The sequence below is a fragment of the Nipponia nippon genome, unplaced genomic scaffold, assembly GCF_047370975.1.
Source record: "Nipponia nippon isolate SJK-2023a ecotype South Korea unplaced genomic scaffold, ASM4737097v1 scaffold_10, whole genome shotgun sequence".
NCBI lineage: Eukaryota > Metazoa > Chordata > Aves > Pelecaniformes > Threskiornithidae > Nipponia > Nipponia nippon.
Window position 1 is genome coordinate 13,046,552 of NW_028262291.1, and position 26,055 is coordinate 13,072,606.

General features: G+C 41.4%; 1 protein-coding gene across 3 annotated transcripts in view; it reads left to right on the plus strand.

Moving 5' to 3' along the window:
- The window catches only part of SCUBE2 (signal peptide, CUB domain and EGF like domain containing 2), a 45,359-nt gene extending 19,304 nt beyond the window's left edge, over window positions 1-26,055 (plus strand). The window contains exons 11-22 of one of the 3 annotated variants that reach the window (XM_087746742.1): window positions 1,689-1,811; window positions 2,335-2,451; window positions 3,063-3,149; window positions 3,861-3,965; window positions 5,221-5,376; window positions 5,741-5,944; window positions 15,110-15,277; window positions 17,881-18,042; window positions 19,254-19,451; window positions 20,043-20,195; window positions 21,295-21,374; window positions 22,155-26,055. In XM_087746742.1, the coding sequence (XP_087602868.1) occupies window positions 1,689-1,811; window positions 2,335-2,451; window positions 3,063-3,149; window positions 3,861-3,965; window positions 5,221-5,376; window positions 5,741-5,944; window positions 15,110-15,277; window positions 17,881-18,042; window positions 19,254-19,451; window positions 20,043-20,195; window positions 21,295-21,374; window positions 22,155-22,307 (1,706 nt within the window). In that variant the 3' untranslated portion in view covers window positions 22,308-26,055. Of the gene's footprint in view, window positions 1-1,688; window positions 1,812-2,334; window positions 2,452-3,062; window positions 3,150-3,860; window positions 3,966-5,220; window positions 5,377-5,740; window positions 5,945-15,109; window positions 15,278-17,880; window positions 18,043-19,253; window positions 19,452-20,015; window positions 20,196-21,294; window positions 21,375-22,154 lie in introns of all 3 variants that reach the window. The other 2 variants (XM_087746740.1, XM_087746741.1) reach the window with 2 other exon arrangements.

Here is a 26,055-nt window from a genome sequence, read left to right on the forward strand (position 1 = left end):
CTCTGCCTCTAGAAAGTCTGCAAAGAAGTTACAGGGCTACAACATCACTGTGTTTTATCCTGATGAACAGGGAAACCTGTCTGGATGGGGAGTGACACTGTTCATGTGTTCTACTTGCTAGAAGAAGTCTGTTCTCATGAATTCCTCTGCATAAATTCCATTTCTTTTGGCCACCAATGAGGGAAAGGGACTGTAATTTTGCTGTTGGCTGCTAATTGGCCTCTTCATATCATACTCCTGTGCAGATGATGTTAATCCTTGTACCATAGTAAGTCCTTCATTTACTGGCAATCACAGGCTGTGTCAAAGCTGGTAGGGATACTGAGTGTACACCTTCTGACCTACATGGAAGAAGTCAGTAAGTGCTGGAGACAATAAGTTGCCATTGCATGCAGCATCTTTACAAAAGGTCAATGAAAACTGAAGATTTGGGCCTGTTTCATGTTATCTTAGGCAGCAGTACCAATTTAAAGTGTTCCCTTCTTTCTCCGTTATTCCTCTGCTGCTCATTCCTACCCCTGCTCTCTCGGTTCTGTTAGTAGCACATTTTTCCCCTGAAATCAGCTCAGTTTTGTAATCTGTTTCACAGTGTTTTCTACCAAATTGTTACCTATCTAGAGAGGGGAACAAATGGTTGGGGAGAGCAGTGATAAGAACCTGTTATTTCCATTGAGAAAAGTGTACGTAAAAGTGGGTACCCTCAGTTGCACAAACTTTCTGGGACTCTCAAGAGATTTCTTGATGGCAGCTTTCTAGGTTTATGTATAATTGCCATAAAGCTATTGGAGACAAGCGAAGCAGTCATCAGGGTGGATCTGAGAAGCAGAGACAGAACTTTGCATTTCCCTTTGTTAAAATTCATGAGATTCCTGTCGGCCCATTTCTCCAGCCAGTCAAGGTCCCTCTGAATAGTGGCACAACCATCTGGTGTATCAGCCACTCCTCCCAGTTTTGTATCATCTGCGAACTTGCTGAGGGTGAACTCTTGTCCCATCATCCAGGTTTAATGAAGAGGATAAATAGTATTGGCCCCAGTATTGACCCCTGGGATACACCACTGGCGAATGGTATATTCTGCATCAGCATGCAAGTTTGCACCAAAGGCAGTATGTTGTCTTGTCAGTAGTTTCTGCTCCTATTGGCACTTACTGGGTGGGGTAAGGCCCCAAAATTGGTTAATTGGCCAAAAGGACAATGGTGATACAATGGTGTTATTTGCCCACGTGGAGTCAAATAGTGTTCCACAGCAGTTGTATCTATCTGAGCACTTTGGAGGACTGATCAGTATGAATCCTGTCCATGTTGTATGTCTTTTATTCCAAATTAGAAATATTAATTAACCAGACACAGTGCAATGCAGACTCGATCTGGTCTCCTTTTCTTTGAGTTAATTTGTTATCATATTGCTGAGGCTGGATATTTTATTATGTGGTTTAAGGACATACCTAACATTTCCCCTCCAATAACATTTGATCAGTTTTGACTTTTATAAAATGATTTCCATGAAAACAAAACTATTTCAAGGTGAATGTCCAGATAGCATTCCTAAAATCTGTTCCAAACCCTACTAAGCAGTATTTGTGTACATGTTTACCTAGTGGAGTTAAGAGTACAGAACTTACTGTACTCTTACTGTACTCTTAAAGCAAGAGTAACTTTTTAAAAGTATTTTTACCTTTCTTCTGTAGATATTAATGAATGTAGCATCAACAATGGTGGTTGCCAACAGCTGTGTGTGAACACACTGGGAGACTATGAATGCCTGTGTCACTCCAACTACAAATTACACTGGAATAAAAAGGACTGTGTTGGTAAGATGCCTAGTAAATACATTTCTACTCCTGATGTGTCTGATGGCCATGTAGTTATAGTCAAATCTGAAAATCTTGATCTGTCCAATTAAGTGGTATGAGTCATCGTTCCCAGTATTCCACTTTACTTTTTAGTCAGGCATGATGGTACTGATGTTGAAACTCGTAAAAACAAGTAAAAAAAACAAAACCAAAAACAAACCAAAAAAAACCACCAAAGCCCAAAACAGGAGATACTTTGAGGGATTTTGATGCTTTCTTTCCTGTGCTTTTATCTAGCTCATTCTTCTATTTCCTTTTATTTCTCTGCATGAGAAGGTTTGCTGATGATAGCTTTACTTGAAAGAAAATTACTTATGTGATTTTCCAGTGGTTTTATTTTGCTTTGATTTTCTGTCTAAACAGTATATTAATTGCATGGGTGCTCTCAGGTACCAGCTACAGAAGCAGCTGCATGTCGATTTATTAGTAGGGTGTATGTAGATGTTTTACTTCTGTGAGTATTTTGTTTTATCCTGTTTAGAGACAAAGGGTCCCTTGCCTGATAATATGTCACCCAAGGTATTGCTGCACTGCATTAAAAGTGGTGGGAGTGATAAATGCTTCTTAAGCTGCTCTTCAGATGTCCAGGTATTTTCTGGTAAGTCAAAACCAACAAAAACAAGCATATGATTCTGTAGAGAGTGTAGGAGTAGCAAACTTCCTAACTCTCATGGAAGCCCCAAGAAGTAGACAATCAACAGGGACCTTTCCTCTTTCACTATAGATAATAAAAGGCTATATCGCTGCCAGTGTCCCAGGAAAGCCCCCCTTTCCTTGTCTTTTATAACCACTCTACTCTCAGATTCCCTTCTCATGACAACTGTCTTTTTGAAGCTGGGGAGGACAGGGCAGAATTCTCTGTGCTCCCTGGGCCATTCCTTAATTGGCCCTGAGAGCTGCGGCTGAATGGGGTGAAGGCATTCCAGCCCTGCGTGGGGTCTGAGATTTTGCCCGCACAGCCCCTCCACCCCACAGGTCACAACATGCAGACTTGGCTGGTGCTTATGGGACAGATGCTGCCTTTCTTCCTGAACCCTTTAAATTGCTTAGGAAGAGACAAGCTCTAATGTGGAGTATTTTATGAACAACATTGTTGAAAAAGGTGAAGGTGATGATGCCCATCGACAAATGAAATATGCCTTTTATAGTACAGGATTCTTCAGTCTGTGCCTATGTCTTTTCTGTCTGTCTGTATGGTCTGTCTGTTAGGAACACAAGATGCCTACACCCTCACCTGTGGCAGGTCATCTCAGCTTAAGAAAAAGCAGCAAAATACAAATGCATCCAGCTGGCTGGGTAATCACTAGATTTACTGTTGCATGATTTGACTGATTTCTTTTAATAGATAACTGTGAAATAAGGGTGTTTGTGTTGACTTTCTATTTTCCCTCTGTTAGACTCCCTCTGTTTTTTCTTCCTCTTCCTCTTCCTCATGATTGCAGATCGTGATTACAGCAGGAAATTCCCTTTGTACTGCTTCATCAGCATCACTCAAACTAAGACTTAAAAATAAGGAAAGAGAAAAAGATGAGTAGTGAAATAAACAGCTACGCCAGGGCTGTCGTGCTTCTTTTTAGACATCCAAACTGGACAGTCTTGGCAACATACAATGTGTTTAGGTTGAGCTGTTGGACAGTAAAGTTTGGAAAACATTTAAAGATAAACAGATAAGAGGTACTACTTTATATAGACATATAAACTACTTTCTGAACTGGTTTGGAGTATCTCTTTTGATTTCAGCTAACCTTTATTTGATTTACCCAATAGCAGATCTAGATTTGATCTCATTCCTTTTTTTTTAAAATAAATTCTATCAGACTTTGTTCCAATTCCAGTTGTGAACCAGCTTCACAGAAGGAGGAAGCTGGCATCTCTTTAGGTTATCTGTGATGATCGCTTTTCACTTTATATCTGCATATTTTTTGATGTCATCATTATGATGTGACATTAGGGTTATATAAATTTTCTATTCCTTTTTTACAATAACATCATTTTTTCTTCCTGAAGATACTTCAGCCATCAAGATAAGTGTAACCTTTAAATTAAATGAAGGAAAATGTAGTTTGAAAAAGACTGAGATGTTTCAAGAAGGTCTGGAAGAGATGATACCAGGTATGAATATAAAAATGCAGGTAAGCAGGTTAGAGCCATAGCTCAGGGGTTAAGTGCTTTCCAGATATGAAGTACATCATAAGCAAAGCATAGAGGACTGCAAACTTTCTGCTCTTCACTGACCTCATGAATCACACTCCTTCCCAGCCATGATTCTTACAATAGTTATCTCAGATCACAGGACTTCCCTGTGACAACCTTACAGTCTTGTTAGGAAAGCCCTTCTCCTTTTTTGTTTGTACCACTGCAAATAAATTCTCAGTAAAATCAACCATTCTTTTAATTCTTTTTATTTCTTCCTTTCCTTTCTCTCTCTATCCCTTCTTTCTGTTCTTTGCTTTCTCACCTGCTCCTTACTGTCTGATGCCTCAGTGATGAATCTCGTGGCCTTTTATGCTGACTCTATTGCCAAAGGGTTATTCCTCTTTTCTCTTGTCTTCCTTTTATACTTGAGCAGCCCCAGATGGACACAGTGAGGTCAGCTCTTCCGTCTGTTCCAAGGCAGCAAGTATAGCCTGGGAATTTACATAGTCAGCAGAAAATGAGGAGGAGTACATTTAAAAAAAAAAAAAAAAAAAAAGGAGCTGGGGGAAGAAGTCCCTAAACAATATGATGAATCAGCATGTCAGTTTGTTTGTCCTTAGAAGAATTAGAAGCTACGCTAGATGCTCAGTGAAGAGTTATATACTCCAGAACCAAAACTTATTCCGGTGTTTTCTTTAACTAAATCTTATTTCCTCATTGAAACCTTGAAAATGGTCTCCAAATGTCCTGTGTATGCAGCCACTACTTAATTTAAACACCATTATAAGCTAACACGTTTTTCATGTGCTTCATATGAGTGCAAAACTTTTTTCCTCGAGTAGCCTGCCTGATGCAGGCAGTGTCATGGTTTTAAGACGCTTTGCATAGTACAAAGGCAATTCATTAGAACCAGCTGGAAAAACGCAGGGGAAGGGGGCTGAGCACTGCAGCCAAGCTCTCATCCTAGCAGTGAATCGTGCCTCAGACCCGCTGCAGTGTCAGAGTCTCAGCCCGACAATACATCTGTAGGTGCGCTGGAGTCATGATTCTATGTGAGGGTGTACCAGTTGAGAAACTGGCCAAACTGTCTGCTTCCTGGTATGTGGAGTTGATCATTTGCTCCCCTTTAACTCTTCATGACAACATATGTGCTAGTATAACACTATGAACTAGTGAATGTTCAGTAACATAGCTGGCCAAGCTTTTGCTTCCTTTAATTTTGTTCATGCAGAGAGACTTAATTCAGTAATGGAGAGCTTCCACTATGTAAACCTAACATGCAGCTCTGGCAAGAAAGTTCATGGATCCCTCAGTAGACTGACAGCGACTAGAGCAATTTTTATCACTGTGGACTTTGAGCTTGAAACAAGCCGAAAGGAGGTGACAGGTTGGTTGGAAAATAATCCAAGGTGCGGTTTGAAGCTTCTTGCTGTTTGCTCCTTAATGTCTGTATTTTTCACTTCTATCTGTATGCAAAATGATAATAAAAAGTATCTCCTGTTTTGAAGACAAATTTTACTGCTTCAGAAAGAGTGAGGGATGGGGATAGTTTCAAAGATCAAAGAGCTGCCCATAGATTAAAGTCTTGTGGTCTGATTAATTTTCTTCTAGCCTGGTGGTCTTGTCCTTAAGGATTTCAGACTTGTTCACAGAAGTTGCTTTCTCAGTGATTTGCATTGGTTGGTCTTTTGAATTGGGTGGATTTTTGTTCATGGTCACTTATAGCAGCTTTCACCCTTGATACTTTTCAGACACATGTGATGTGCGCTGCGCTCGGAAAAAGACTGAAAAGAGGTTCCGTAAAACCGTTCGAACCTTACGGAAGACAGTCAGCAGGGACCAATTCCGCATTCGCATCTCTGGCATGGACCACGAGGTGGCCAGAAAGTCTCTCAAGCTATCAGAGCCGCAGCAGTCTTGTGGTGTAGGACAGGTGCATGTGGGTAACAGATGTGGTAAGTAAATGTAGATTAGGAACAAACCATCACGTGTGTTTTACTGTTTTGCTCAGGTGTGGTGAGGTTGGGGGGGGATCGTGGGATGCTTGTCCAGAAGAGAGGAGGGCTGCATGTGAAGAAGTAGGGGTTACTGTCTGTGCTACTGAGATGTGCCCCTCTATGTATTTATTAGAATCATAGATTCATGGAATCATTTTGGTTGGAAAAGACCTTTAAGATCATTGAGTCCAACTGTTAACTGCCAAGTCCACCACTAAACCATGTCCCTAAGCACCACATCTACACGTTTTTTAAGTACCTCCAGAGATGGGGACTCAACCACTTCCCCGAGCAGCCTGTTCCAATGTCTGACAACCCTTTCGGTGACGAAATTTTTCCCAATATCCAATCTAAACCTCCCCAGTTGTTGGCAGTTGCTGTGTTAGAGTAGAATAAGGGCTCAGTGCATTGCCCTTTGTTATAGTTGATGCACAGCCTACAGTAAGCTCAAAGGTAGAAAATGTGGGAGTAACGTCAGGCACCAATGGCCTTGGCACCACTAGTGTTATTTTTAAGACTACATTTAATATCGAGTATAACACTGTGTTTCTGAACTTGTGGACGTTTCATCTCTCCCTTGTTCCAAAGAAAAGGCTGGACAGAATTTGATACAGTCACATTCTCTTTGCTGATTAAGCTCTGAGTCCCAGAGAATCTTCATGACAGAGTTATAAATTCATGGAGAACAGGGGTCTTATAGGCCAGTACTGAGAAAAATCTTAATTATCATGGCACTGGAGGGCACCACCATAATGCAGCCCGTAATAAATGCTTCCAAAGCACAAAAGTTAAGGAGAGGGGTCAGATGTTATCTTAACAGGGGCCTAACAACCATGACGGCTAATTCAGGCTGCATAGGGTAGGCAGCATGTAGGTGGCTTTGTGAATCAGCAAGCCTTTAAAATGTTTGTCAGATTGAATTAGTACGTCTTCCAGCAGCACCCCATTCAACCTCAGAATAGATTTTCCAATCTAGTTTTGCTAACTCTGGAAAAACTTGGATTCATAGAATAGAAAAATGAATTGGTGTTGTTTAAAACATCTGTGCAAGCAAGCAGACTAGGGAATTACTCAGGAATTCTGTTGGAAAAAGCTGTAAGATTTCTTTTTTTTTTTTTTTCTTGTAACATTGTAATAAGTCTGAAAAAGTTTGGAAAGTTCACCAAGATGAGTTTACATGGATGTTTGCAAGCTGTTGTGTTGGATGTTGGAGGAAGGCTTTGAAAAACTCTGTCTCAGTCCATTGCACAGAGCACATTACGGCTTTCAAGCCATTTGTGATTTCATCTGGAAAAAATAGCAATGAGTAAGCTAAAAATACTGCAGGTAGAGAAGACAACATGAGTTACAATTAGGAATTGGAACAACAAAGAAACAAAATTTTCCTTAGGTTGCTGCCAGTTTAATTTCTCATTACAAATGGGAAGCTTACATGGCATTTTGGTGCTAGTTCAGAGAGAAAGGGGGCTTTTGGAGAATGCCTCGAAAACTCTTTGGTATGGTGAGCACAAATAGCCTGTCCATGGTTAAAACAGAGACACTGAACACATCGAAGACAAACGGTTTAAAGAACAACTTGTAAAAGTCAAGCCTCTTCTGTTGCTGAATTGGTGCCACAGTTTGCTCTGTACATCTTAACAGGTACTGCTGTGAGCCGTGGAACTAGTAAGATATGATTCCCTGTGGGTCTCATGCCTTATGGTTCGATTTGCTCATGCCTAAAAAGGTGCAATCACTAAATGAATCTTCCTTTCTTCTGCTGTGAAGTATTCAGACCATATGCTTGTGTAGATGATTTGCTGTGATCAAATAGGAGATGGAAGTTGCACCACAGCCTTTTTCTTGCATGGATGCTAAGAAGGTCTCTCTCCTCACTTGCATGTTCTCCACTTATTTACATTAAACGTACAGAAACTTAGTATCTTTGAAACCTCTCTGCACCCTTTGTCAGATTGCTGAAAGCTGGACAGAAAGTTCACTAGTTGCTGAGGGGACACGAAAGTACACATAGAGGCAGTGTTGTTACATACGCCTCATTTCCTTAGAAAAAGCTGATTGTCCTAGTGTGTATGGTAAAGGCAGCACTGGGCAGCTGCTGCTGCTGCTTTGACGGCCTGTCAGAAGGAGCTAAGAAATAGACTGGGGAGAAAGAGAATGGAGTGGGAACAGTGTGGAAGAAGAGGAAGAAGCTAGCTCAGGGATGTGCGTGGGAGAGTCTGGGTTTTTTGTTTTGTTTTGATCTGGTTGTTTTGTAGAGCTGCTGAGAACTTCTGAACAGGATTGGGGCCCTGCTTATCTAGACATGCTAATGATTCTGGGGAGAACGTGACTCCATAGTAAGAGATACCAGGTCAGCACATCGATTCAGCGCAGGTGGTGGATGTGGTCTCTGGACAGGCAGAGAACTTTGGCAAAGGGGTTTTGCTCAGTCTGACCAGAGGAGCAGGAAGCAGTGAGGGAACAAAGTAACGTGCAAGTCTTCTGTGATGCAGATAGTGAGTGAAGTGCGCGTTTCAGTTCATTGTTTTCAAACACATTTTTTTAAAACAAAATTCTTGGAGTATGGCTAGGTTAGATACAGTTTTATTGATTCAGAGAGTTTTGTACTGGTCCTCTTCCTGTGGTAGACTTCTCCTGGCACAGCACTGTCTGAAACATTCTAAGCATAAGAGGGAAAGTCCAGCTCCTGCTCTGACAGCTTTTGTCTTGGGTAACTGGCCTGCAGTTGCAGCAGCAAGCTAAACTTCATTTGGTTTCACACTTTTAGTGAGGTAGTACATTTCCTGATTTTCCTGGCACCAGGAACAGATTAGATGTGATTTCCAAGGTATTTCATCATTCTTAATATGCTGAATGGTTGCATGTGTACGTCTGCTGTTCTTTAAACAGCTGGTAATGGTAAAAGGGAATTCACTGCTGATTCTGAGGGGTAGTGTATTTTATTTCAAGTTTGCTGTTTAACTTACAGTTCTGTTTGGGATTTTCCGATGCTTTAGAGGTTCAACCGTTGCATGAGTTATGTGCAAGCTCTGTATCAATAAGTAAGCATATTTAGTGTTGGCTCACGCTGATTGATTCCACGAAGTCCCATGAATGGCTTCCAAGGAGCAACCAGCAGCAGGTCTCTACTAACGTATATCACAGGAAATGCATATAGCAAAATGGAACCTTCATCAACCTTCCCAGAGAACTGGAGTCTCATAGCAGGAGTGTGATCTTTCCACACTGAAGTAAATCTTATGGTAAAAACCATGCGTATTTGAATGACAGTGCTTCAAGACTGGATGAACCATCTGAGGATGCTGGGAATGCTACATGCTCCTTTGAGAGAAGGGGGAGAATGCAGTTTCATTCACTAACCTGGCTACAAGTATTCATTCTCCAGTATGAGCTAGACTTTTTAGACAGATTTAACAGCCAAAGGCCAACTGTTTAAATACTAACAATTCCTTATCAGAAACTGATTTACCAGAAACTTCCATACTGAAAGAGAAGTAGTTGATATCTATTGGGACCCTTTTGCCCTCAGGCACTTTCCATGGAGGGAGAAACAACAAGCAATTTAGCTGCTTTTTCCATTGCTTAAGACTCTGTCATACCTTGATCACATCCCATGGAGTGGAAAGTACGCCTTGCCTGTTCCATCTGGTGTTTTTTGTGTTGGATACACGAATACTTTAAGAGATGGAAGGAGGCAATGAGAAGTACCATTCCCTGAAATTGCTGCGTAAAAGGACACGTGAGCGTGTCCTTGCTGCATGGTAGTTGCAACTGGATTCATCCAAAGAGCTGTTGCTTCAGAGAACAGCAAGCATGAGCAGCACTGGTATAGGCACTGCTCTGATGTAAATGCTGAACAGCTTTATCTTGCGTGGGAGGTGTTGATGCATTTCATTGCTCAGCGTTCAGCGGTTTTGTCCCCTTAGTTTAGAGGGTGCAAATAAAATATTAACATTTCATACAAAATGATGAGGCCCATCTCAAAGTTTAGATGTGGTATGATACTGGCATTATAAAAGTATGAGAGAGATATTTAAAGAGAAAAGCAAAAAAAAAAAAAAAAAAAAAAAGTCTGCCTTTGCAGTTGTTACAACTAATAGTTGAGTTACACAACAGAGAACTGTATGTTGCATTATTTTTTTACAATTTTATAAAAATCTGACAAGAAATGAATTATCAAATGGGAGAAAGGGTCCTATATTTCTGCTAACCTGCTTGCTATGACAATCATAGATTTAAGGCATAAATCCTTAGGATGTGTAACCATCTCATGTGACCTAAACGTGTGAACTGCTAAAACACAATAACTTAAAGGATGCCACTTCAGGATCAATTTGCATCAGTTGTTGGTGATTTTCCTTATAAAGTCAAGGCATCATTCTTAAGAAAATGGTGAATTGGTGGATCATGACCTCCTTTATGAGGTTCACCTTCTCAGCCACTGAGGTACTACAGCATTTGTCCATAGGAGCAAATGCTCAAAGGCTAATGTGTTGAAAAGAGGGGAAGAGCCTTTAAATGTCTTTGTAACTGTTAATCCTGGTTCCCTGTGGGCCCCTCTTCTCCCCCCCGCCCCTTTCTTCTTGTTTTTGCATCAGAAAAGCTTTCACATTTTTTTTAAAACAGCTGCATGAGACTCAAGACTGGGTTTTTAATGGGTATTGAAGACAAAGACAGTGGCTGCAGAAATGAAGTCTACTAGAGGCAATTGGTTCTTTTGTTCATTTGGAGAAAAACAATCAGGTTTCTGAAAAAAGAGCAAAGCCATCCAGTGGAATTTTGATTTAATGTCATTATTTGCAAATCTTCAGATACTGTTTCGACTGGGTATTTCCCATGTGTCAGGTGGGACCATGCAGTTTCTAGTCTTGTGAAATGAAGCTTGTAAACTTTTTTGGTTTCATTTAAACAAATGACAGGAGAAGTTTGAACTCTTAGAGATGTTTCTTGGGGGTTTTTTGTTGTTGTTTTTTTGTCGTGTTTTTTTGTTTGGGTTTTTTGTGTCATCCTAATTTCATGCGCAGTCCTGTGGAATTTCCATGGGATGATTACTGTGTTGACATAATGTCCCTATAATTAATGTTACTATAATTGAACCTAACACCAAGTCTGTCTGTTATGCTAAACTGGGCCCTGGTGAGTGCTGTGAGCTTCTAAACAGGCTTTCCTCTTTACCCCTGCTCTGTGCTGCAGTGGCGTTAGATGAGTGTCCTGTGTTTGGAACATTTCTAGGTGGAAGGTGGGGAGGAACTGGGAGCAGTTTACAGGGAATGTGTTTGAGGATCAAATTGTCTGGACACTTGTACCACTTTGAAAAGCTTGGTTTGATGTAGTCATGTGAAGAAACATATATTTAAGAGCTTGAGGCATTAAAGCTTGGGCATCACTTGGAGTAATTTTAATATTTGCATTGAATAATGAGTATTTGTTAGACTGTAAATAGCTAAATCTGTATCTGGATGTATTAACCTCTTTTCTCATACACATATAGACTCTATTAAGACTTGAAGTGTTTGGTGCATCTCAGAGGTCATAGTGGGGGAAAGACAGGGTTATGCGTTTTTCTAGGCAGTGCAGTATTTAAAACTTAATTATCCCAGTCTCCGTATCTTACATGCTTTATAAACTTAATCCAGAGTTGCTTGCTTTTTTCAAGTCTCGTTGATTTCAAATTGAGCATGGGTGCTTAACACGCTTGAGAATAAGGCTCATTATTGTGTGTAGTAACATCAGATTTGAATACATGTGGAGTACCCTCATAGGCCTATCCACCTGGGCCTAGTCTCTCCAGTTCCAGGAGGCACACCACATATGCTGCTTCATAAGCCAGTGACCTCTGTTGTAAAAGCAACTAGAGTTCCCCTCGCCCACTCTGTCTTGGAAGGCCACTCCACACACTGGGGCTCTGATAATGATGTGAAGTGATTTCTGAGGAGAGAGTGGCCAGCTAGGGTGGTGTTGTCCTGGGAACCCAAATCCCATGGACACACAGAACAAGCCCATTGCTTGTACAGCTGGACTCCTCTGTCAGCCTGGTTTGTCTCCAGCAAGATGCCATTGCCCAAACAGATATTCTTATTTTTAAGTAGTTCATACTGAAAGAGCTGGGTAGTCATTACATTGCTTTCTCCCCATATTGGGTCAGCCTATCCTTTGTCCTCCCACTTGATCCTTTTCTCTCTCCAAGCTAGTTCACAACTGTAACCACCACACTGTACGCAGCTTTTTTCAGCTGGTTTTGCACACCCTATTACACTGGTCGTAGCTAGTTGGACTTTTTTTTTTTTTTTACAGTTTTCTTTCTGTTTTTGCCACCTTTTAGGAAAATCAAAATGAAATACTTGATTTGTTCAGATCAAATGGAAAAGTTTTGGTTTGGCCCAGGTTGATTTTACACGGTTCCTGCCTTTCAGTGTCTCAGCCCTGTGTTTCTTCTGTGGGCGCTGTCACAGGCATAGCCTACCATCCTGCTGACCTGCCACAGTGCATCCCTGGGGCAGCCTGTGCAAGTGGAAGGCAGGGGGGAAACGGGGCCTGAAGCAGTTGGAGTGTAGCTCCAGTGCAGTCTAATGGACCTCAGATCAAGACTGAGCAAAGTTGAAACAAAATGTCAGCCTTCTTTCAGTACACAGAAAATGCCAAATTGCAGAAGTCCTGACAGTTGATCAGCTCTAATACTTGTGTAAACGTAGTCTTTGTATCACCTTGCACTTTAGTAGTCTAGCTGCTGACTACCTAATTTGGCTTTGAACCCACGGACACAAAATGCTAGTAACCTGATATTTTTTTCTTGTTGCTAGTTAACTGAAGTGTGGGAAGGTACTATGATGGTGAAGGAGAAAGTTGTGTTTTATGCCCTAATAAAACTTAACAGGATGAGGAAGGACAAATAACTTGTGACTCTTGCCCCAGTCCTCAGAATCCTGGAAACCAAAAATTAACTGGAGCTCACAGTGTGTCTCAATGTGGAGGTAAGGCACAGAAACAGACCATCTGATGCTTCTGCCCCATCTTTCTCTTGCTCTCAGAATTCAGTCATGCAAAGCATCTAAGAATGCCCCATGTTGAGGATCTCGGTGATGTCTGAGGAGATCTTTTTAAGTTTACTTCTTTAATGCAAATTTTCAAAAATCAGGCTCTTTGCTAAATAATCCGGGACCATTTAGATTAACTCAGATTTATTCCACAGGGAGCTCTACAATTTTACAACATGCGGTTTCAAGGCAAGAAAGGTGCAGATGATAAAGCTGTCGGAGATCTGATGGGATAAGTTCTCAAATATAACATTTCCACATAAGTGGTGGGTTTGATTCCTGCCTGGGACAGGTTTCTTTTGAGCTCTGTTAGCCAACCTACTGTTATGCTGGACTCTGAGCAAGTTCAGGAAACCTGAAGTACAGTTTTAAGGTTGAATTTGTATGGTTTTACATGTGTCAGTGTAAAGTAGCATTCTGTTCAAAACAAAAACAAAACGAAGACACACACACACCCTGCCAATGCAAAAAAACCAAACCACCCCAAACTTGATATGTGATTCAAATGAAGGGAAAAAGACAGGTTAAGGTAAGATAGCAGAGAGCTAGTCTCTGGTGAGGCCAGTCAGAGCACTGATTTCTCATAAAGCCATAAAGTTTTTTGAGGGAAGGAGATTTGCACTGGTCTTTCCATTGCTTCTGGGTTTCTGAAGTCAGTAGCCACTTCTCAAAATCACCTTTACTAACCTTGATTTCTTTCCTTGTCACAGAATTGTAAATAGCGCTCTTTCCTTCCCTTGCTAGGAGTGCTGCAATGAAAGCCTTAATTCATTCATGTTTGTTGAGTTGCACAAAGAGTACAGAGATGAGTGTTCTGTAGGAATGTTTATAAAATGAAGAAAGGCTTGAAAAGTGTGGAAGCAAATGAATGTGTGTCCTTATGAGAGCAGAAGTGATGTGTGGTGGAAAAAGTTAGAACCAAGAACTAAGACTTCCTCACTAGCTTTCATTGATAAGCTACAGAGCATTTCTTAACCTGCTGTGTTTTATTTTTAAGCTAAGGAGGAACACTCACTATTCCACTCAGTGTATCAGCCATAAACAAAACTCTTCATCATTGATCATGACCGGTAGTTAATGCCCTGCTTGTTGTTAGTCATATATCCTGAAATGAAGCCAAGGCCAATTTAACTTCCTAACAAAACAGCTATTCACTGAGTGATTTATTGGAGCTATAAACTAAAACTAACAGTTTATTATTGTAACAGGTCTTTAAAAGGACAGAATTTTTCAGCACAGCTGAACAACTGCAACAGTGTTTTGTGCCTTTCCAGAGCAGGGTAATTATTAAATACTGGCACTGAAGCCAGTTCTTTTGTGAAAAGTTTGAAAATCAGAATTTTTCAAAGATACCCATAAATATTGCTGAGCTTCATACATAATATTGAGGTGTGTGTTTAAGTAAAATCAGTCAGATTTAGTTAGTGTTATCTGTGCACCATACAGAACACAGCAATCTAGTGCACAGATAATCATTATCCAAGATCCAGTATCAGAGGAATGGCAAGAATATTTCTGCTTCAAAAGTCTTTGAGGCGCACATAATGTTTAGTTTAGTGAATTTGCACAATTACTTGATGTGCTTGAGGTTTTCACACAATTCAGTAACACTGATGGTTACGAAGTATGAATATTCAGTATTATTAAGATTAAAATACTTAGAGAAATCTGGAAGTACATTTTTGGCATCTTAGGTTCAGTACTAAATTATTTCACTTGGGAGGAGTCCAAGAGTTCTTTAGCTAGAAAAAGGAGATAATCACTACATAATTGGACCATACAGATTAAGAGAGAGTACTGAACAGGCCTAGTGTCTAGTGTGGCCTTGCAACAAAGCATGAAATCCATTCCAGCTCACAGAAGAGCTCACTAGCACCAGAGGTTATCAGCATCTGTTTCAGTTTTACAGGGTACGTGGCATGCATTAAGTTCTATCTGTTGCTAGCATTCAGTTCTGAAACCCTGGCTGCCGCTCCTCGAGGAAAGAGGAGAGCAGTTTCACCATGGGATTTCAGGTGCTGTGCAGGCTCACTAACATACCTTCACCTGTAATGTACAGGTTGAAGCAAGTGTGTTCTTCCTCTTCTAGATCAGTGCTCACCAGGCGAATATTCTCCTGACGGCTTCAAACCTTGTCTGCCGTGTCCCCTTGGAACATACCAGCCTGAAGCTGGGAGAGTATCCTGCTTTCCCTGCGGAGGAGGTCTAACAACAAGACATAGCAGTGCATCCTTGTTTCAGGACTGTGAGACCAAAGGTAAGGTCAAGATTTATTTGATGAGCTGCGTTGCTCCGAGGCTACGCTGCTGCTACAAGTGGGGCATTCAAAAGAAGGGTCATTCTCCTTTCAAGAATCTCTCCTTCCAGGGGTCTCGTAGTTGGCTGGCCGGGCCTGGCTGCAAGGAAACTCAATAAAGCCTCAATTCTTTTTATAATTGATTTTTATACAAGACTTGAGAAGGGGTTGGGAGATAATGGAAGTTGGTCAGTGAAGTTGTTGATCTGTGAAGAGTCATATAAAGAAACAGCAGGGAAAAAAAAAGTCTCAAGAAAAAAAAAAAAACAAGACCAGTATGCCTTACTGACATTTTGGGTTTGAGTCAGCAGCAACATGAAAATGTGAAGGAGGGAATTGCAGTCCTGGAGGATAAGTAAGAAAATAGTTTCTTCATGTTCATAATGAGAAACTGGCTTGGATACCTTGGGATATACCTAAAAATCTAGCATTCAGCTTACGTCAGACAGCCCTCTAAATGTGATCACAGTGGAGCTGACATGCAATCAGCTCCCAAGGTTTTTGTCACAGGAGTGAAAATCAGGTGGGGATCATATCTTTATAAATGAAGGAATTTCATTAGCATCTTAGTTATGTAAAATGTAAAAAGCTGAAAGATAGCTATGAAGTTGTCTTTGAAAATGCTGATAAAAATATGTGTCCATGGAGAGAGATGAAATGTTAATCAGTATAATGGTTTGCTCAATGTCTTAAAGCATGGGTAAGAGAATATCACTTCTATCAAAATCACCTGAAAAAAAGCATTAATAGAAAACCTACTGCTATAGAGTAGAAATAAGGGATAGAAATAAGGTCCTGATGCAGTCATTTGGTAGTGGTTTGGATTAAGGGATCTCTCTAGTGTCAGTTAATCTTGCAATTCTCAATAGGAAACATAATAGAAGAATTTTGCAGTATGGTTGAAGAATTAATATTACTGATAATAATGTGATGCTAATAGATTTTTTTTCAGTGAAGAATCACTGAATCCACAAATGCTGTTGTTTCATACTTAATTTTGCAAACGTAAAGCACTAAAAAACCACGTTAAAAACCTTGGATCAAGATAAGAGGAACTGACTTCAGTTTTATTTAGCATAAACAAAAACAGGTCTATAAATGAGGTTCAGTTTTCAAATTAGAGCGGAGATTAAAGGAATTTTTTGTATTAACTGGAATGAAGAGCTCAGGGATTTGCATGTAGAAGAGGCCACATGAGACGTGGAATCACAGATGCAAGAACTATTTGGAACTTGTATCTGAAGCATTTGGATTGGGGGGTGGAGCATGTACAGAGGGACTCCAGGCTGAGCTAGCTTACAAAGCTCAACAAGACTAGAGTTATTTGGGAGTAAGCAGGGCTTAAAAGGAATAGAAAAAAGGGACTGTGCAGCATAGAAAACTACATTTGAAAGGCAAGGTAGTAAATTATTTTGATGTTGAGCTGAGACAGGTAAACTTGCCAAATGAGGTAAAAGGAGTAGGAAAAGATTTTATTTTAATCTGTTTTTTTTTTAGTCCCACAAAGAAAAAGGGCAAGGAAAAAGAAGCAAGGTGATGATGGAGTTAAGAGCAAAGATAATATATGGCTGATGCTCTTGACTGCTTTCTGTCAGGTTTCAGTACAGATGATGATGGACATAGATGCAGAATAGCTAAGCAAAATCAAATGAAAAGAAGCATATTAGAGATGTAAGCAAAGGTGTTTGGGGTCTTGTATTCTCAGGTTGCAATGAGAGAAGAAAATCTTCCTGTCTGCATGCAGGGAACTAGAAAAAAAGTTGCAAGTCTGCTAGAAAAGATTTTTCCCCTATGTCTGTCTATATCATGTCTAAAACTTCCATAAAATCTGTTACATTTGTGAAAGAATTTGTATGTCAGAATGGGGTCTCGCTTTGGTGATGCAGGAGGTACTCTCAGCAAGCCCTGTGTGGGCTATAGCTTATGTCATGATTTGCATGACGTGATGAAATAAAGTAGCACTAGATCTGGTGGAGGTGGCTGTACCCAGAGTCATGGCCTGTTGTTGCAAGACAGTGTGTGATCATGAGAGAAAGCGGCAATATACCAGTTTAGTCACTAATATTGATGTGATGTGCTGCTTGTAGAGGGCCGAAGACTTTCACCTCTGCTTGTGGTGAGCTGATCACAGGGGTATACTAGGCTGCAGCAGCAGTGCACATGCTGCTTGGCATACGCTGGCAAGAAAGAAAGGGTTAGTTAGTATTTCCACATACAGTTCATCTTCCAAGTCAAATGTCAGTGGCTAGACCATTTGATAACACACTGTTTTACTTGGTGTCCTGCTTACAAAATCATGATGGTTATACTCACTCCCCCATATCTTTTATTACTGCTTCCACACAGAACTGCTCTATAGTGTTGCATTTGGGACTTTTGAACTTGCACAGTGACCTGATAAACTAAAATCTGTTCAATTACCTCTGCTTTATTACCCTCGTAGTTTATGAATATCGCATTTCAGTTATTGAAATTATACTAGGTCCTATAAAAATGCATAAAATCACATTCTAACATGCTACTGCCCCTTTTTTAACCATGCTGCATATTTAATTACTCTCCAGTTCAGTGTTCACCTGGCCATTTTTATAATACCACAACTCATCGGTGTATTCGCTGCATGGTTGGGACATACCAGCCTGAGTTTGGACAAAATTACTGCATTTCATGCCCTGGAAACACCACTACTGATTTTGATGGGTCAACAAATGTAACACAGTGCAAAAGTAAGTATAGCAAGATGGTTTTGATCATCTTTTACAAATAAAAAGACTGGGCCATTAATATTCAGAGTGGCCCTAAGGGCAAAATTTAGCTTTGCTCCAGGGAGCTTGGAGAGAAGGCAGTGGTGTTGCTCCTCTTTTGCTGCCTGCCTGCATCTCATCCCACATGGCTTACTGAGGTCCATGAGAGACCATTTCTGCAGACTGGTTCCATCATTCTTGTTAAGGTAAGTGATGATTGTGTCTTGCCAGTTGGTGCTGGGTCACTCTGGGTCTTGCTATTAAATCTTTTCTCCCATGATATAGCAGACAGAGTTTGTGTTCTCGGCACCCTGATTTCTTTCCCTTTTATTAAAAGGAATGGAAGTTGGCTCACAAAACTTAATAGCTCTAGTAACTATTTCTTTTTAATAACAACCTTTGAAAGAGGCACTTACAAAGAGAACCACTGTTCTAGATTATGGTAGCTGTCATGTGGGAAGCTGAGGGTAAATTAAAGAGGGAAAATAGAGGGCAGAGAGGCGACTCCTCAGAAGAACCTCTGGAGACACTTATATACACACAGACGTATGTACACATACATAGATAGAAATACATTTCTGGGAACTGCATGTCTCTCACTTAAAGAATCCATTCCCTGGGCATTTCACACCCACACATCACTGTTACAGTGCCGTAGTGCCGAGACCTTTGTGGCCACACAGAGTTGGGGAGCACAGGCAAAGCATCCTGCAGTGGGGTTCACCCTCTTACTGCTAGCAATGCTGATCTGTGCAGAGAAAGGGCCTACTATACTCCCTGTTTTGTGCTGCTGCAGGGATGGTGCCTGAGCAGAGCACCTCAGACTCCAGTTTGACTTCAGCTGATACTTCTATAAAAATGTTCTGTCTGGCACAAGCAAGTGCAGCATCCTTGTTTTACCATTTCTGTGCCCTCTTACAACTGCCTTGCTGCTTTGCTGTGGCTTGGTTGATAGCACCTTCTGTGTTAACAGGGACTAGTCTGTATTTTTATGTCTCAACATTGATTAAAACACAAAGCCAGAAGCAGACAGCAGTGTGAAGTGAAGCTGGCAAAGAGAACTGTATCTGCATCAGCTGCAAACAGAAAAGTTTGTGTGTCTGTCACCCTTGTACCGTTTCTGCAGTGACTGTAGAGAGAGCTGTAGGATGACCTCACTTTGCCTAGTCTTGCATACTGTATTGCTTTTTCAGATAGGCAGTGTGGAGGTGAACTGGGAGATTACACTGGATATATTGAATCACCAAACTATCCTGGGGACTATCCTGCAAACACCGAGTGCACTTGGAATATTAACCCACCGCCAAAGCGCCGTATTCTGATTGTGGTTCCAGAAATATTTCTACCAATAGAAGATGAGTGTGGAGACTACCTGGTGATGCGAAAAAGCTGTAAGTCTGAAATATCTACTGAGGCATATGCTGTCTATCTCAGTGTCCAACACAGGTTTCTCACATGCATTGCTGTTTACATAAACTAAATGTAGCCTGGCTGGCCTCTACTTAAGAGTAGAAATTTCTTTAAATGACAAATTGAGAAATCCTATTTGGTAATGCTGCTCCCTAGGTTCAGGTGAAACAAGAGTGCAAGGCTATGATGTCTCGCTGAACTCCAAGAGAAGTATTGTTAAGAAGGGGTAGATGGTTCAAGCTAACTAGTCGTCAATTATGCTAAGCAATTCTAGCCTGGGTTAGGAAAGAGGAGATGCTTGCTAGTCCTTACAGGTGCCTGATGTGTGAATAAACAGCTTCAGTTTCTAGTATAGAAACAGTTGACTGTTTTTTAGGAAAAGGGAAAATGTTCCTTGACCAAGCAGTCACTCATTGATGGCCTGCCATCCACTGATGGCCTGCCACATTTTTTAGAGGAGTTTTCTTAACACCAGCAAACATTTCTTATCATGGTAGTTTAACCTATTTTGTAATTGTTCATTAGTATGAAGCATTGTCATATAGTTGCCTATTGTGTGTTTTCTTCGAAAGCTTCTTCCAACTCAGTGACCACGTATGAAACCTGTCAAACCTACGAACGGCCTATAGCTTTCACTTCTAGGTCTAAAAAGCTGTGGATTCAGTTCAAGTCGAATGAAGGAAACAGTGCCAAAGGATTCCAAGTTCCTTATGTAACGTATGATGGTAAGCGGATGTGAGCAGCTGAGCCTATGTGGACTAGTGCAGCTGCAGCAGTGCAGAACTCCTTATGGGCTCCTTGACCCTTCTAAGCAGCAGAGTAACCCAGCGCTCTCAGCAGCATCACTATGTGACTACTTCCAGTAGCTGTTTTCATTTAAAGCTAGTTCAAGGAGTTCTACATTGCACTGCAGTCTTAAGTGCCACCATATTTCCAGTCTTCCACAGACCTAAACAAAGAGCTGGGATTCTGGGCTCCAGCCTGCAAAATGCAGAGCTCAGAGCGAGGATCTGGGTTTTATGCATTTTTGTGCCTTCCCAGTTCTGGGTTGCTTAGGTGGCAGCAGAGTGCCCCCAGTTAGGAACTGGGCAGAGCCCAAGTGCCTCTGATTTATTTTGTTGCTGCTACCACCTGTAATCTAGTACCAGATAGCAAAATATCTATATTGAAAAGAAGCTTGAGGGGCAACAGTTTCACCCTATCCTTCTCAGAGTCACCAGGAGTGAAACTGGAGCTGAGGCTTTGCACTTCAGCATAAGCGATATGAAAATGATATGGCACACTTCTGTTCACACTGGATTAATTGTGAAGGAGTTGTCCTTGCTGTGCTCTGCAGAGTTTCATCAAGAGTGGATAACTAATTTTTCAGGAGAGACCTCTCCTTTTGAAGCGTTTCAAGTTTTGATTGACCAGGGGGGTTGCCTTTTAAGAAAGCTTCCTCTTACCTGTTTTTTTTCCTTGTTACTGTAGAAAGAAGTCAATAACACATTGTGGGTATTTACAGATAAGTTTCTGCACTGCAGTTGGTTTGAAGCAGGCCACCTGGTTACAGTATGCACTACAATCCTAGATGTATTATGATTTCTTTTGCTTTCAAAAAAGCAAGCTGCTGAGCAGTGCAACAGAGTACACTGTTTTCATAGTAAACATAAATATAGTGTCGTTTCTTTACAGAAGAGCATTTGGAATATTTTCTGACTGCTAATATGAGGGCCGAGTACCACTGGTTCTTTTGGGGGTAGGGCTTACATGTGTAACCAAGGGAGGGATTGAGTATGTAAGCAAAGTGAACCTACAAATTACTCTCTTGTGCATTCCCTGTAGAGGATTACCAAGAACTAATAGAAGACATTGTTCGGGATGGTAGACTTTATGCATCTGAAAATCATCAAGAAATACTTAAGGTATATTCCTTCCACTAAACATGTTGGTTTTGATTGAGAATGACACTATTTTGTGCCAGTGAGGTTGCCTCCTGCTCTTCATCAGATCTGTTCCTTGGTGCACTAGACACATGCTACTTCAGGGAAGTGGGGTGAATCAGCACACCCTGATTGTGCAGAGCAATGGATATGAGATGCTTTGCCCTGGGGGGATTAAAGGTAGATGAGACCTACTAGGGAAATCTATGGTGAAGACAGCCCCTTGAGCCTCACGTAGGCTGTGCTGGAAGGAATCAGTGGAGCAAACTGAGGGACATGGGATTTAATCTCTTGGAGAAGCACTTGGTGCTGCTACTTGTAGCCTGTAGATTAGCAACGGCTTTTCCTCCCTGGGCAAAAAAAAAATCTCTTTGTGGATTTCACTTCTCTGACCTTGGTTAGGGGACAGTTGCATGGGGACAGTTGCATGGGCAAGTTGAGTGGATGTCATCCCACGTAAACTTTTCTTTTGCTGGATATCAGATCCAGTGTTTGTTTTGTGTTTTGTTTTGTTTTGTTTTTTCCGTTTGCTGTTCTTGGAAGTAAGAGGAGAGGAGAAATCCTGGTGCCGTTAATGATAACTGTGAAACTCCAGTGACTTCCCTGGGGTCTTGCTCCACTAGTTTTTGAGCCCCTGAAACATTAGTACTTGAAAAGTAAAATGCCCATAATCTTTTATGAGTTAATCAGTCATTAAGCCTTGATAATACTGACCCTAACTCCTCTGTGGAATTACTGTAAAATCTGCTTTCCTTTTTCTAGGACAAGAAACTGATAAAAGCATTGTTTGACGTGTTGGCGCATCCACAGAATTACTTCAAGTACACAGCCCAAGAGTCAAGAGAGATGTTCCCAAGATCCTTCATTCGGCTGCTGCGCTCTAAAGTTTCCAGATTTTTGAGGCCTTACAAATAGTTGGCACTGTACTTAAAAAAACTAACCAGCCTGGGGCATGCACAGAGGGGTTGTGGTAGGTGGGGCTGCTTTCTGTGTTTTACACACTGGCAGAGAAATGCCAGGGAAGCTTGCCAGCTCTGTTCTTGGCAAAGTTTGGCTTTCTCAGCTAATATAAATATTTTGGTGAACAGAGTTTTGATTCCTTTCCAGATAATACTTTTTGGGTACCAAGGATACTTCATGGGTCTCTGAATTAGAAACTGCCCATAATTTGTGTAACTGAATGGTGCCAAGCAGAAGTTTGTAGAGCTCTGCCCTGTTGCTTCATCAGTAACTCTAAAAGCTAATGAGGATAGACAGGCTAAGTAGTGTGGTTTGGGATGAACTCTGGGCTGCCATTAATGCATCTTACCTCAACAAAGGCGGGTTCATGTTTGGTCTTGCTGAAAGTGAGAACAAGATTGGTGTCTCTCATAACTGCTATGCAGGAAATTCAGAGCTAAGATTGAAATAGTTTTAGTCCATACAAGTGAGTCCAAGAATTGGACAAGGTGTAATTTTTCTCTGAACTATACGTTGTATGAGGCATATGGAGGAATAAGCAAAGGGTTGACTATTAGCTTGAATGCTCTAGATCACACTGTGTTCATACTAATGACCTACTCGTTTAAATGGACTGATACGAGAATAAAATCAGGGCACCACAGTAATGGAAAACAGACCCTGACCCGTTGTACACTTCCATTTTGGGCTGGCTGCAGATGTTACAATAGAACAGATTCTTTGCTAAATCCCAGTGCTCTCCCTGTGTATAGGCCTGGCTCTTCCAAGTAGTATAAAATTCTGTCCTCTGAACACCTGCAGTTGAACACACAAGCCCCATTTTAAACTCAGGCTTTCAATAGATTATGCTCTTGTACATCACTGTTTAAAGCTGTATAAGGTTCTTATATGAGCCTCAATCCTGATATTCCTTATCTTGTCTGAGCACCTTGCAATGACCTTGTTGAGCAGAGAAGGACAGCGTTCCCTGTCTTGCTGGAGAGAAGTAGATGTACAAACATATTCTTCAACCAGACTGTGGCTGAAAAGTCGTCTGTGGCAAAATTATGTTCAAGATTCCCAAGCTCTGTGTCCTTTTCCTCAGGTTGTGTTTCTTATGTGAGAGAAGGCTATTCTGAAAGGGCCTGTAGGGAGAACTATGTTGATCAAAATGTTGTCTCAGTGTTTTTCTGTCCACACTTACATTACATCACTGTCCTCTGGCCATACAAACCATTTCCTCACTGTAATGTACCTTCTGGGCCTTCTGTCTTGAAGGGAGACGGCCGCAGTCCCACTCATTTGGAGACGGACTTACGGACCTCTATCTTTCAGTCACTGGCAGTGCCAAGTGGTGCCATGGGTGCCACACTTCCTCTGTGTGCCCCCTTAGGAAAGGTACTGAAATTTCACAGTGTAGCCAGGACAAATGCTCCCTTTCCAAGGTGTGGAGTTTGGATCTCCCTGGGTTTCATTGCATTGGTATGTGGTATTTAACTGTTGTATGTGAATAATACCATGTCCACAGTGTGACAGATGAAACCCTTGTCAAAAGCCAGGTTCTGAATCTCTTCCCTACACTGTTAGGAGCAAATAGATACTACCAAATGCAGCCCTGCTGAACTGTCGTGCCACGGCAGCCCCGTTCTGTGGCACATGAAGCAGTGCAGCCTGTCATGCGGTAAGGACACGTCTTGGTCATGGTGTGACAGGAAGGGGCAGTGGCCTTAGGCCACAGCTGGGGAGCAGAGCCTCTCAGGATGGGGTGATGTGATGCTGTGTTCCTCTTGCTGCTGCCCTGAAAGAATTGCCATGGTCTGGGTGGAGGAGGGAAACAGCTTGTGTTGCTGCCGAGAGGGAGAACTGTGTCCTAGTTGGCTGTGCTGGGGCTCCTGCTGCCGCTCAAGAGCTGCCTATGGGTTTCTGTGGCAGGGTGGTGAGCACCCATGCCAGGAACGGGGCTGCCAGGCCTGGAGCAAAGGGGAGCAAACAGGCTTGGGGGGGGAGGAGGGAGGCAGGGGGTGAATTAGCAGAACAGAGAGGGGAAGGAGCCCAGGTCCTTGTGTGTTCCTGGCTGGTGTGCTTCATCCTGAACAGTGTCCCTACTGCCTTTGTGGGGAGGAAGGACAGGCCTTCTCTGGAAAGAAGGTATGAGGCAGTGTGATCGGAGAGAAGAATGGCTAAGGGATGCCAAAACAAGAGGAAGGGTGGTGAGAAAGGCTTGCTACGTCTGCAGTGAAGTGTACTTTTGTGGTGAGATGCCAGGAAGGTATTTGAAGGTAGTTTCCCTCTGGCTGCACAGCCCCTGCCTCTCTACCGTTCGTGGCTTCCCATGCCAGATGCAGCATGTCAGTGAGTCGCAATGACTCACCAACCATCTCTATGTGGCAATGGAGCACTCTGAAATGGGTGAGATGCTGCAGTTCTGATCTGAGTTCATGGGTGAGTTAGAGGCCTGGGCACTGGGAGGAGAGGACCGTGGTGTGCCAGCTTCTGGGCCAAGCCCAGCAGAGTGGCTTTGCTGTGGTCTGCATGCTCTCGGCCAAGGGAAGCAAGCCAGTTCTTGCTGTGTTCCCTCCCAAGAAGGCTACAGATCTGAACATTTCTGTTTGGTGTTGCTGAGTGACACACAAATCAGAGTGATTGGTTTCAACAAGGGTTCAAGAAAATGAAAGCTGTGAAACATCCAGATATTTTTAATTGGTGAAATTGGGCTTTCTTGTTCTGTGCATGAGTTACTGGCTTGAGCTCTGGGTTCGTTGCATTGCAGCTCATCTTGTAGGCACGCTGTTCAAGCTCTGCACTTCTGTTACCCTTGATCTAACCTTATGAATCAAAATTTCCCCTTTTACTGTAGATCCTGTGTGTGCAGTAAAAAGTGAAGAGGGAATTTTTGCCTTTAAATATTGGGAGAAGTGATAACTGCTGCAGAATGTTGTAATACTTGGCATTGTATCTTCATAGCGATGGTAGTGGCTCTGTAGAAATTTTAATTTCTACTTTCTGTGTGGTTGTAAACTGATGTTATTTTTTGGCAACAAATGATTCAAAAATGTTTAACCTTATAAACTAAGATTTAACTTTTGAAATAATAATTAGCATTAACTGGATGACTTAATGTCACCTACATGAGATAAGCATAAGGATCTTTTTCATGATTGTAAATTAATGTAAAATGTTTCAGACTGTTACTCTTAATAAGAGAAATAAACCAGTGAACTTGTAGTTGCATGAAAACCTTGGGTAATATTTTTAGTTGTCTTTGTGCTAAATAATAGTTTTGTGACAAAATTATTGGTCGTGTAGCAAGTTATTGCACATCAGATAGACTTCATCCTGGGAACATCTGCTTACTATAGCATTCTGTTTCATGTAATATATTATTGGCCTGCATCTATACCAATAAAGATACAATTCTTTATATATTTAGTAGTACACATATTTCTGGCTAGTAGAATACCAGAATTATCCTGGTATTAATTCTAATAATTATACTAAAAATGTCTCCTATATCATGAGCTGGAGTCAATTGGCCTGTTGTAACCAGCTGTATGAAGACAGAATAAACTACTTGAAGTAACTCCAAAGTATTTTATTACTTTGTAGATTAATCTGCATTTTTTCCTAAAAAACTAAACAAAAAGCCCCCAAACTCCCTTATTTAAACTTAAAAATAATTAAAAAAACCCCAAACCCAAAACAACAAGGTGAAAACCTGTCTTAA